General features: G+C 44.0%; 1 protein-coding gene across 2 annotated transcripts in view; it reads right to left on the bottom strand.

The window, feature by feature from the left end:
- Ube2q2 (ubiquitin conjugating enzyme E2 Q2) overlaps nt 1-12,271 on the bottom strand; it is a 57,913-nt gene extending 45,642 nt beyond the window's left edge. Inside the window, exon 1 of one of the 2 annotated variants that reach the window (XM_051197510.1) lies at nt 11,879-12,271. In XM_051197510.1, the coding sequence (XP_051053467.1) occupies nt 11,879-12,073 (195 nt within the window). In that variant the 5' untranslated portion in view covers nt 12,074-12,271. The remainder of the gene's footprint in view (nt 1-11,878) is intronic. The other variant, XM_051197508.1, reaches the window with a different exon arrangement.
- Between the last annotated feature and the right edge of the window lie 603 nt (nt 12,272-12,874).

The raw sequence follows: 12,874 nt of genomic DNA, 5'->3' as shown, positions 1-12,874 counted from the left end.
TCACCTTTTTCCCCCAGGGCTTTAAAATATGGAATCACAATAATCTCTCAAGGTGAAAAGGCAAGATAAAAATAAATTCCTAGCTGGGCGTTGGTAGCACACCTTTAATCCCAGTACTCAGGAGGCAGAGGCAAGAAGATCTCTGAGATTTTGAGGCCAGCCTAGTTTACAGATCCAGTTCCAGGACAGGCTCCAAAACAATACAGAGAAACCCTGTCTCAAAAAAAAAAAAAAAAAAAAAAACAAATAAATAAATTCCTAATTTGAAGATTCATTTTATGGATTTGAAAGTGCCCTTTGCCTTTTAATAATGCTACATTTCTAAATTTTACCTAGACACCTACTTCTGAACTCATCTTCAAATACTGAACTCATCTTCACAAATACTAAACACTAATTTTCAAGACCCTATGCTCACAGGGCTCTGGCCATCTAAGCAGAGTAAGCACAGAAGCTACTTGTAGGTTTTCGTCTTCCTCCACCAGGATTAGGGGTGGATACCTCAGAGGCTGGGGTAGGAAGCCCAGGAATTCAATGCCAGCCCATACAGAGTTCTAGCCTCAAAAAGAGGGTTGAGTGAAAATGAACCAGAGAGATGGTTCTGTGGTAAGATAGTACCCTGCTCTCCCAGAGGACCTAAGTTCAATTCATAGCATCTATGGCTCACAACCCCTGTAACTCCAGCTTCAGGGGATATGGTGCCTCTAGACTCCTCGAACACCTGCATTCATGTGCATATACACCACTGCACCCACACACACACCTAAAAATAAATAAAATCTAAAGGCAGATTTACTCCATTTATTTTTCCATCCCTTCTTAGACTGTAACAATAGAAAGTAACTTATTTCTTCCGGTTTTCCTTTTGTTTTTTGAAACCAGGTCTCAGTATGTAGACTAAATCTGCACATCCTTCTACCTCAGCCTCCTAAGTGCTAGGATTACAGGCTGGCTTCAGAATACAATTTCATATAGGACAGACATATAAAATGAAGACTGGCTTCATCTAATCATGTATAATCTTTTTCTCCTACCTGTTTTGTTTCTGAGGATCAAATATAAAGCCATGCCTAGGTACATGCTCTATCACTGAACTCTATCAGCATTAAAGATTGTTTTTTAAGTATAGCAGGGTTAGAAGCAAAGTGATCAGCAGCACAGGATTGCTACAATCCTCATTCAGATTTTACCTGCCAGAGGTGGGCTTCTGAGTTAGCCATTCTAATACAGATGTTTGACATTTTATTCACAGACATCATTAATGGTATTCTCAAACACTCTACCAGGTAGCCTCTGAATTGGCCTCAATTAATTCTTACCTCTTTGTATTCACACCCTTGTAAAAATCCCCATCCTTGGACTTAGCCACTCACTTCTAAATACAGCAAAAGAACCAATACTACTTCTGCAATCAAGTTACAAAAAGGCAACTCCTATTTTGTTTATCTCCTGGTCTTGCAATTAAGGTTGATAATGCAAATCAGCTGCCACATGGTTCCATATCCTGTGGAGAGCTGAGTCACAAGAAATTGAACATGGACTCTAAGAACTAAAGATCTTCAGATTAGGACAACAACCTATGCGAAGAATCCTGCCAACAATGAACTTTCCAGCCTTCTGACCACTGTAGCCTCCTCCAACACATTCCTGCACTGGAGACCACAGGCCACAGAACCTACAGTAAGTGGTGCACAGACTGACCCACAGAAACTGAGAGTAATATTTGTTGTCTAAAGATTCTAACTTGGGGGACTGCAGCCATGGCTCCATGGTTACAGAGCACTTGTGGCTCTTGTGAAGGAGCATGGTTCAGTTCCTAGTTAATGAAGGAAGCATGCTTTTACCCATGAACAGGTATTTTTTTCTGCTTCCACATTTAAGTAATGAAAAACTGTATTACACAAATAAGTTAGAAGAACAATGTTCTTTAGCACTTTAGAGAAACTATAACCTCATAATAACAGAACTAACAGCACAGAAACTAGAAAATTTTTAAAGCTTTTAGCAAACCTTAGAAAAAATACTGAAATTGTGGTCAATAGTGGTATCTATGTGCCTGTCCATCAATGGTTGGCTTATTTTTGTGTTCTCATTCATTTCTTACTGGCCTCAAATCTCTTCACAGGGTAAAAGGTATAGTGTCTTCAGAATTAACTCTGTTCTTAAAGAAAGGCACTTACTGAGTAGTGTAACTTTACATTCTTCAGCCTAGCTTGGGAATACAGCAGCATTTAGACCATTTTTACTGTTTGGGCTTCACACTTTCATTAGCTTTTAAAAAATGAAGATCTAGAAGTTCACTGTATAGATTAGTATTTATCTTGAAATGTCTGCATGGAGAAGCATAAAAACTAAGGTGTAGAGTGAAATGCACCATACCACATCAAGAGAAATTAAGGGAGAGAAGATCAGTTCCCCCTGACATGTTTGTATTTTTAATCTTGTACATGAAAAAGACAGGCCTGGTAGTAAGTCCAAGCACTCATTTCAATGTCTCTCAGGGGCCTTAGACCCCTCAGTACAAGACAACTAAAATGTTGATGTCTTTTCTATTCAACTCAATTCTCACTAATGCACAAATTCAGTAGAGGTAAAACAGTTGCTACCTTTGCACAAGGGAAGGTCCTAACACCGGTCAGCTGGAATCTTGTACTGCCAGTATTTAAACAGATAAAGCTGTGAAAAGATCAGGTTTTACTTCAGAATGTCTGTGATTAAACAGTCAAAGTGATATCCATTACACCGTCTATACCTTTTTAAGTGTAGTAATGAAACAGGAAATAGACACAAACATCCTGGAGGACACCTGAGAGTAGGAATATGTGACTGATCTGTGAGGTGAAGAGATGTGAACAGACACCACTTTTATTTGAAAAATCCAAGGCTTATTCCAACTTGGCTCTTTAGAAGATGTGTCATTTCCAAAACAGAACAATACATTTCACCAATAATGAAGTCAAATTTTAGAGAGAAACATTCAAACCTTGGAACACTTATCCACTAGTGTAAGTATGAAGTTTCACAGAGCATCCTGACAAGACTGGTGGTAAAATTAGATTTTCATGTTGTATAGTGAAATTTATTAATGTTTGTAAGATACATCAACCAAATATTTTCTCAATGATCAAGGCATGATGCTGAAATACCATGCAAGAATAGGTCAAGTTTTTGTAAAATATCACATACACACATACATACATACATACACACACACACACACACACACACACACACTCACAAGCTGGGAAAACAGCTCAGTGAAAAGAACACTTGCATAGCATGCTTGAGATCCTAGGTTCAGTTCCCAGCATTAAGGGCATGGAGATCCCAATTATCTAAAGTGGCTATTGCTATTTAAAATATTTCTTTTCCAGCCAGGCGGTGGTGGCACATGCTTTTAGTCTTAGCACTCAGGAGGCAGACAGAGGCAGGTGGATCTTGTGAGCTCAAGGCCAGCCTGGTCTACAAAGTGATTTCCAGGACAGCCAGAGCTGTTACACTGAAAAACCCTGTCTTGAAAAACAAAAACAAAACACAACAAAAATTTCTTTTTCAACCAGATATCTGAGGTTGAGTTTTGTTCACATTACTTCAATTAAAGCATCAAACAACTGGGCTGGAGAGATGGCTCACAGATTAAGAGCATGGCAGATCTTCCAGGACCCAGGTTCAATTCCCAGCACCCACATAGTGGTTAATAACCATCTCTAATTCCAGTTCCAGGAAAGATAACACCCTCTTCTGGCCTCCACCAGAACCAAACAAGCATATGATGCAGACATACACAGAGACAAAACCTACACATAAAATACAGAAATAAAAGATTTTTAAAAATCAAAGTACAGAAGCAAAGACAGAACAAACATCAATGAAACCTGCTGTTGTAGCTGTTAATATTTTAATATTTCTATTTTAATTTCTAATAATAAATACACCAAAGGTGTAAGTAACAAAAATGGGAGTTTAATTAAGTCCTGACCCCAGAAAACTGCTGCTTTCCACTTCTCTCCTGCCAAATCCCCATCCTTTCCTCCTTAGAAGAAACACACCCTTTTCTCCATTCGCCATTAACCTACATGTGCCAATGGGACTGCTTTGCTACCTCCCTCCCTTAACATAAAGTCTGACCAAAGAACTCTAGCACTCTGTCTTAGTTAGGGTTATTGCTGCTGTGGTGAAACACCATTACCAAAAGCAACTTGGGAAGGAGGGATTTATTTGAATTACATTATCTTGAGTCACAGTCCCCTGAAGGAAACCAAGGCAGGAACTCGAGGGCAAAAACCTGGAGGCAGAAGCTGATGCAAGGTCATGGAGGGATGCTGCTTACTTGCTTGCTCAGTCTGTTTACTTACAGAACCACTGGTCCAGGGATGGCACCACCCACAAAAGGCTGGACCCTCCCTGATCAATCTCTAAGAAGACACCCTACAAGCTTGCCTACAGCCCAATCATATGGATGGAGGCACTTTCTCAATTGAGGGTCTCTCCTCAGATTACTCTAGCCTGTGTCAAGCTGACATAAAACTAGCCAGAACACATTCTAACCATTCCCACTGATGAGCTGTCAGGTTAGGAAGCCACAAACATCTGGGTTTTCCCTCAGACTAAAAGTCTCCTTCTGGGACAACTGGGGTCACAGGTATAATTCTGGCTAGCCTGGGGTAATCAGCATTCCCCCTGCCCTAACAGAGAATTCATGAAATCTAATTTCTTCTCAGGGGACTATAGATAGAACTATAGGTTTCTCATGACATAGTTATATGACAGTCAGTCTGTGGCAACTGTCATGATTGTGATGACGCTCATTTATTATACAATGCTAACATTTTTACCCGTCTGATAAATAAAAGCTGATAGCTGGAAGGAAACATGTCTATTTAGTACAATATAATTTGTTATATCTTCAGAAACCAATTCAGCAGCAAGAATTAAAATCAACCACCTCTAGGAAAATTTCCAAGGACATTTCCTATATACACAAGGATTCTATCTACTGATACTCAGAGCACTACTCAAAATAGGGGAAACAGAAGCAGCCACCACCTACATATCCAGTATTAGGAGACAGAAGTCACTAGATGGTTCTGTCAGTATCACAGAAGAGGAGACATTGGAGAAGAACCTCAGGATACAATTCCACTGCTAAGTGAAAAGAAAGTCACAAACAATCTTATTTATTACTTTTCCAGAATAGTAGCCAGGTGTGCTGGCATACCTCTAACGCCAAATTTGAGGCCATCCTGGCCTACACAGAGTTCCAGACTAAACAGCAAGTTCCTGTCTCAAAATAAATACAAAATAAAAAAGATCAGTAAATAACGTAGAGGGAAAACATGACTAGAAAGATACTACCCCAAAATTTATAGCAATGGGTGTTAGAATTAAAGAGTAAGGGTTGTGGTTGCTGGTTTTGGGGTTCCCCCCCCCCAGTTTTACTCTGGTTTCCAAATTTCTCACAATAACAGTGTTTTGTTTTCCATGTTACAATATATCCACCACCAGTACTGAAAACAACTTTCAGCAAGAACTCTGCAACATGTTCTAAAAATTGCATAAATATCCAAAGTAGAGAACAAATTACAGCTATTCAGAACATCTTTCTAAGTGAAGTGAAGCACATAAAATGATGAAGATAATCTGAACCAACTAAGCTGCAAATTGCCCTGGATTATTCAGTAGTTCTAACCCGGCACTGTTTTACATAATTACTGTTAGAAGCTATCAGACAGCACTGGTACAAAAGCCTTAAGGGTCAGGGAGGGAGCCTTGCTGTATTTCTCTCCAGTAACATTTCATATGTGGCAGTGTCTATTCCCATTCAGTCTCTATGCCCTCCCTCAACTAGCTGACACTTATCTAACACTATCCCTTCCCAGGCCTATGCTCAACACCCCCAGCCCAGACACCACCAAAAAAGGTTACTAAGATATACACCAACATTCATAAAAAGGAAAACCAAGCCTCTCCATAATTTCATTCTCTCAAGAAAGTGCATAACAACAGAGATGAGACGGATAACCACAAGGAATCTGACCCTAGATTATTAGCTGGCCAAATAAATGAAAACAATGACTCTTTCTAGTCTGAAAGTACCATTCAGGAGCTTAATACGACAGCTCTGATATTTCCAACAGCTTCTGCATCAATTCGATTTGGAAAGATAATCTGTCATGGGAGAATAAGCCAAAGAAAGGCTCTTGGGCTCTGTTTGTTATTTCCTCTGTACAAGTTTGGCTGAACTTCTTTTTATCAATATAAAAACTAGAAAAACAAAACATGAAGTTAACAGCATTGCCTTATTTCCATGAAAAGATGTTACAAAGCAGATAATTTATTTCCTTTCTGTCTTTGTAGCTGGGTCTTGAACCCAGGGTCTTGCATATGCTCAGCAAGGTGGAATAATCTACCCCTGAGCTATCCAGCTCAAAGAATCTTTAAAATAATGGTTATCACTTTCCCATTTGTACAGTACAGAACAATCATGATGACAAGACGCTTTCCAATAACATTCCAAGGAGAAACACAATAAAGGAAATTATTTAAGATCCTAAATATTAAATAATGCCTAAACCTCTCCCTCCCAGATTCAGATCTAACATTTGTTAATTTAGTAGCTTGCTGCAGGGGAAGGGGCTTTTAGCAATAATGAATGGAAATTAGATAAATAAAAATTATTTCTCCAAAACTAAACTGACAATCATTCATGAAGAAACACCAATTTTATGTATACAAGTAATATAAAGAATAAGGTTTCAATTTTGTACCACCTAATTTACTTCCCATGGGAGATTATCTTTGTTTACTCTGAAACAGCATTTTCCTACCAAGAACCTCCAGTTGCTGCTGGGTATGAGTAGAGCACAGGGGGGAGAGAGGAGTTTCATTTACAATGCAAGTTCAAGGACAGCCTGAACTACAGGAGTTTTAAAAAAAGAGGTGGACGAGGATGGACAGCTCAGTTGGCAGTTTGCAATGAGAGCCTGAATTTGATTCTCAGAGTGCACACAAAGCCAGATGTGGTGGTACACTCATACCACTGCTAGGGAGACAGAGACAAGTATGGCTCATGAGCTAACTAACTAGGCCAATTATCCAGCCTCACAATAGTGAAAAACTATCTCAGTACGATAGCTCAGCAGGTAAAAGTGCTTGTCGTGCATGTCTGACCACCTGAGTTTAGACCCCACTAGGTAATACATTGTCTATATAATCCAAGCCAGCATTACTCTGGCAAAATTGGAGGTAGAAACAGAGGAATACACCTGAAGCAGGCCAGCTATATACTGGTGTACCTAGTGCAGCAGCAAACAATGAGACCTTGTCTCTAAAACGGCAGAAGGCAAGAACCAAAAGTAGAGATTGCCCTCTGACCTACCTACACACACACACACACACACACACACACACACACACACACACACACACACACACACACACACACACGGGGGGGGGGGGCAGCGGCGCCAAGGAGTACAAACACAGGGGAGACAGAGATGGCTTGGATTATAAAGTACCAGCTACACAAGCATGAAGACTTGAATTTTGAATTCCAGAATCCATGTTTTTTGGGTTTGTTTGTTTGGTTGGTTTGGTTTGGTTTGGTTTTTTAAAGGCCAGGCATGTAGGCACACTCTGTTAATCACAGCACCAAGGAAGCAATGATAGATGGACACTTGGAGCCCACTGGTTAGCCACCTAACCTAATTGGTAAGCTCCAGGCCAAAGAAGAACCCTGTCTCAAAGAAAGTGGGTGGTTCCTGAAAAATACCACTCAAAACTGACTTCTGTCTTCCACTTGTATCACAAACACATGTGCCCACATGAACACACACACATACTCATACTCACACTCCTAAAATTCCAAGTCTATACAAGAAGGAATGGAGTCGATTCAATTATCTATGACCCCAACCCTCTAAAGGCAGGTATGGAGTTTCAGGGACAGTTTAGTCTACACAGCAAGTTTCAAGCCAGTCAAGGCAATATAGGGAGACCCAGTCTCTATATCCCTTTACTACCCAAAAAGGTATAATGGAGCTGCCAGCATAAGTATTTTTAAAAGACTGTAAGAAAGCCACATACCAACTCCCCAAACAACCATACAAGTTATTAAAGGAGCTGCTCTGCTCTGGACTGTGATAACAACTGGGTCTCAGTGAGTACTGACTGGCAGCCAAGCCTGTTTACTGAAATGGAAAAACAATACCTACATTTACATAACAGATAATCTTTCATGAGTTCATAGTAAAGAAATAACAACTCCTTGAGGTTCATATTCAGTAGTAGGGCTAATTTATAAAACATGGGGGGGTAAAAAAAAAAAACCAAAACAGGCCAATTTCCATGGCCTAGAAAACACTTATGATTGAGTTTTTACTTCTGACACTATCCTTAACATGTAGCTAAATTATAAAATTCCTATCAAGTCCTCAGTGGCCTTTTAAGCATCTGTGTACTTCCCATGACATTTTCTGATGTTTTCACTCTTTCTGATAAATTCCTCGCAGCAAGCTCTTCTAACAGAATATAATTAGAATAGTGGCCATGGGTTTTGGAATTTAGCTCACTGAAAGGCCCTGGATTCGGTCCTCAGCTGGGGGTGGGATTGGGAGGAGGGGGATGAGGGAGGATGGATGGCATATAGTCAATAAAACAAATATGAATGGGAAGAAAATATAAAGTATAAAATTATAATTACCCAATATTCTCCTGTCATTAAAAACTAGCTTGGAGAAAAGATAATCAGAACTATGAGAAAACATAAAGCAGAAACAAGAAGACCTAAAGGGAGGAAGGGGAAATGTTACCATGAACTGCGCATGACCCAGAAAGAGTCTTGAGGGGCAATCAACCATGGAAAAGGCAGACTGGGAAAGGGTACAAGGCTGGAATCAGAACTACATTCCAGAAGAGGAAGAACAGCTGATAAAGAAGGTTAGGAGGAAAAGTGGGCAGAGTATCTATAGAGGATTATTCAGAAACTGGTACATTAAGTATGTAAAAGTGAGATGCTATTCAGCCAAACATTACAAGGAGGCTTTTTGGTAGGTTGGTGGCCTGGTGTGTAGAGTGTTCAATAGATACCGAAGGAAAGTTAAAGAATGGGTCAAAATCACTACACAAATGACCTACAACTTTTTACAAAATAACAATTCACAAACCTAGTAGACAGGGTGCTTGCCTTTGAATTCTAACCACCACCCTTATTTCCCTTCTGAGCAAATTATACCCATATAAGCAGGCCCTATACATCACCAACATACTCATATTTCAAAAGTATACCTTTTAAAAGCACATATTGAAATCTTTATAGAAAAATAATTGTATGTCTGAAGTACACTTCAAATTAATCCAACAGGAATACACAAGAAGTAAGACTGGCCAAAAGTTTATCATACTTGAGCCTGGGTTCACAATGTCTCTCTGTTCAGTTCTAAGTGTTTGTTAGTTTTTCATAATAAAGTTAGCATACTCTCCTACTGAGAATCTGTAATTGTCTTCTGATAATGACTGGTAGCAACACCATTGCTCCAATACACATTAATGCACCCTTTTACCCAGTGTATCTGAGTCTTTCCTTATTCCACTTCGATTGCCACTGCCTAATCCAGGTCATCATTATCCTTTCTCTGTCCTATTTGTCTCCAAAATGGTTCTCCATGGGACGCTACTGGCATTTTAGGTCAGATAATTCTCTGACATGGCAGACTGCCCAAATATTACAAAACATTAGCATCCCTGTACCCCTCGTAGTTTATGCCAGTACACCAACAGCATCATCTAACTGCACTGGAATACCCAAAGCCATACATACCATTATTAAGAATTTAAGTTCTAAAAGCAGACACATCTTTTCAACATAATCAGAATAAAGGTGTGGCTCTTCATAGACTACAAATTTAGTGCCCTATCATTTAGATCAGTTGTATCTTTTCCTGGCCATACCTTCTACTTCTACCTGAATAATACCCTCCAACTGTTCAGGCCAATGACTCAGTCACTTTCTTCATACTGACTACAACTTTCTACCTTCCATATTTGGAAACGTCACCAGCCTACAAACATGGGCTTCTCAAGTCTGAGCATTAACTGTCCATCCCTAAGAACTCAACTTTCTCAAGCTTCAGTGTTTCATTTGGGTGGAGTTTCCTCTAGCCTTCCAAATTTGTACTCACCTGTTCAACTCCTCAAAGTTTCCTCTGAGGCACACCTTCAGTTCCCGACTTGGGGTTTCTGTTGCTGTGATAAAATACCTCGCCAAAAGCAACTTAGGGGAAGGGGGAGGGGTTATTTCAGCTTACAACTCCCAGATCACAAATCTATCAATGAGGTAAGTTGGCCAGAACTCAAAGTAGGAGCTGAAGCAGAAGTCATGGAGGAGGGCTTCCTTCCAGCTCTATGGCAGGTTTAGTTTGTTCTCATAATGCACTACAGGACCACCAGCCTAGGTGTGGCACCTCCACAATGGCCTGGGTCCTTCCTTGTTCACCACTAATGAAGAGTGTGCCCCACAGGCTTGCCAACAGATCAATCATAAGGAGGTATGTCTCTCAATTGAGGTTCCCCCTATGACTCTTATCTTTGCCAAGTTGGCAAAAAAAACTAGTTAGCACAGCTCCCTACTCAAAATCAGATGCTCCCTTTAGATTTCATAATATCACAGAAGTTGTATAAAACTCTCCAAGAAGTATGAGCTCTCCGAGTAGGCACTGGTCTGCCCAGTTCTCAAACACCAGCAACAGATGTTCACAGAGGGCATTCTCTGGTCTCTTGAGCACACTGAGGTTTGTTTGTTTGTTTGTTTGTTTTGCTTTTGTGTCCAAAAAAGACATAACAGTAACTAGCAGTGCTAACAGTACCCACCTTCTGTATAGAATCTGGTAACTATGTTAAGAAGGACAATTATAATGTCAAGGCCTCTGCAAACTCCCACACTTGGGGGTTATGTATTGACTTAACAGAAGGAATCTTAGCCCTATTTAAGCTACCACCTTAACTCCTGTTGTAATAAAGTGTATTCTGCACATGAGATCAATTCCACAATGAACAGCCAGCCTCACGATCCATTTCAATGGAGGAGGGAGTTCACTAACAATTCGGTAGTTTACCAAGCTATATGTTTCTAATGAGCTTTTCTCTTAAACAGGAAGATAACTTTCCACGTGTCTCTCCAGCTTCCTAATCCAACATGATCTTTCCGGGTTGTAAAGTGGACAGCAACTCCTTTCCCCTCCTGGTAATGTCCAGGCTTCCCGCACAAATGGGACAGCTCGCCCACTGGCTACACCACCTGCCGCGTGGAAGGTTCCAAGAGCTTTCCCGAAACACCTTAGCGCAGAGCCAGGTCAAGGCTAAGGACGGTTCACACCATCCGCCGGGGCTGCGTCCTAAACTTTTTCCTTAAATATATATGCTTTCAGCGTTCATTTGTCCTCAGAGACTAACACATAAACAAAAACTGGTTCAACAAGCAAGCAAGAACGAGGGGTTTGAAACCTGACCAGAGGGGGAGAAAAAAATGAGCAGCTATAAAAGATACTTGGGAGCCTTTCCACCTGAGCTACTGACCGGAGCCCACCGACGCGCCGCGGACCCCAGAGCAGGCAGGCTGCGGGCGGCCATGGCGACCTCGGGGCCCGACGGGGGCCGCGAGGGGCCAACAGCGCAAAGCTGGCCCGCGCACAGCTGCGACGCGCCTCCGCCGCCTCCCGGCCAGGCAGCCCCGAGCTCCCGGCAGAGCCCGGGGCCCAGCCGCCAACCGGCCGCGCCCGGGGCGCCGGGGGTCTCCGGGGCAGGAGCCCTTTGTCCCGGGACTGCGGCGCCCCGGTCTGCCCTCGCCCGGCCCCGAGGGGCTGCGGCCCGCCCGGCGCCTCACCGTGATGTTGCAGTGGAGTGTGAGCGGCGGCGGCGGCGAGTGCGGGCTGCCCGGCGGCGGCGGCGGCGGCGGCGGCACCAGGAACTGGCAGTGCAGCTCGTCCAGCTTCCAGCTGACGATGCGGAATCGCTCGTGGTTCTTGTCGAAGATGGACGCCAGGAACTTCAGCTCGGCCTTGAGCCCTGACACGGACATCTTCCCCTCATCTCCGGCGGGAGGGGTGAGGAAAGGGAGCCGGGGCCGGGAGCCGCCGTCACGGCCGCGACCGCCCCGCGGGGCCGGCCCGGGCCGCGCTCTCGCGGCTCCGCCTCTCCCCGCCGCCGCGACCCGCGTCCGAGCGCGGCTGGAAAATGGCGAGGAGCGCGAGGCCTCGGCGGGCGGACGGGCGGGCAGGCGGGCGGGCGGGCGAGCGTGCGGGAGCCCGGCCGGCTCCTGCCTTTGTAACCGACTCCACCCGCAGGAGGCGGTGGCCCCGCGGCTTAAAAGGGCAACAGCGACGCCGCCCCCGCCGCCGCCTGCGAGAGGGCTGCCCCCGCCCCGGCGCGCGCCCGCCCGCGAGCTCCGTGCGCGCTCCCGACCGCCCCCTCCTCTCACGACCCAGCCCCCTTCCGCCCGGCGCCGGGCTCCGCGCCCCGCACCCGCAGCCCGGAGGATTTGGGCCGGCGGCACCACACGCGGGCGAGCCTGAATCCCCCGCGCGCCGCTGCGCCCGGGCCTCTGGCCAGACACGTGCGCGGCCTATCGCGCCGGCCACGTCGGCTCCAGCAGGAAGCGCGCGGGCCCCTGGAGGTGGCTCCTCCGCGTGGTTGTCCGCGGGCCACCCACTCACCTGGGCTGGGCGCGGCCAGGATGGGGAGATGAGAGATGCACGCCTCGCTGCTTCACCTCTGCTGCTCTCGCTCTGCTCTGAGCCGAGCCACCCACCACTTTTCTAAGTGTGGCTCCTGAAAGGTCCTTCTCGCCCGACTTGTGCTCCCTCCTTCGCTCCCATTTGCC

This window comes from Phodopus roborovskii, unplaced genomic scaffold (genome assembly GCF_943737965.1).
Source record: "Phodopus roborovskii unplaced genomic scaffold, PHOROB, whole genome shotgun sequence".
Lineage (NCBI taxonomy): Eukaryota > Metazoa > Chordata > Mammalia > Rodentia > Cricetidae > Phodopus > Phodopus roborovskii.
Note: the sequence above shows the minus strand (reverse complement) of the source record. Positions and strands in the feature narration are given on the sequence as shown.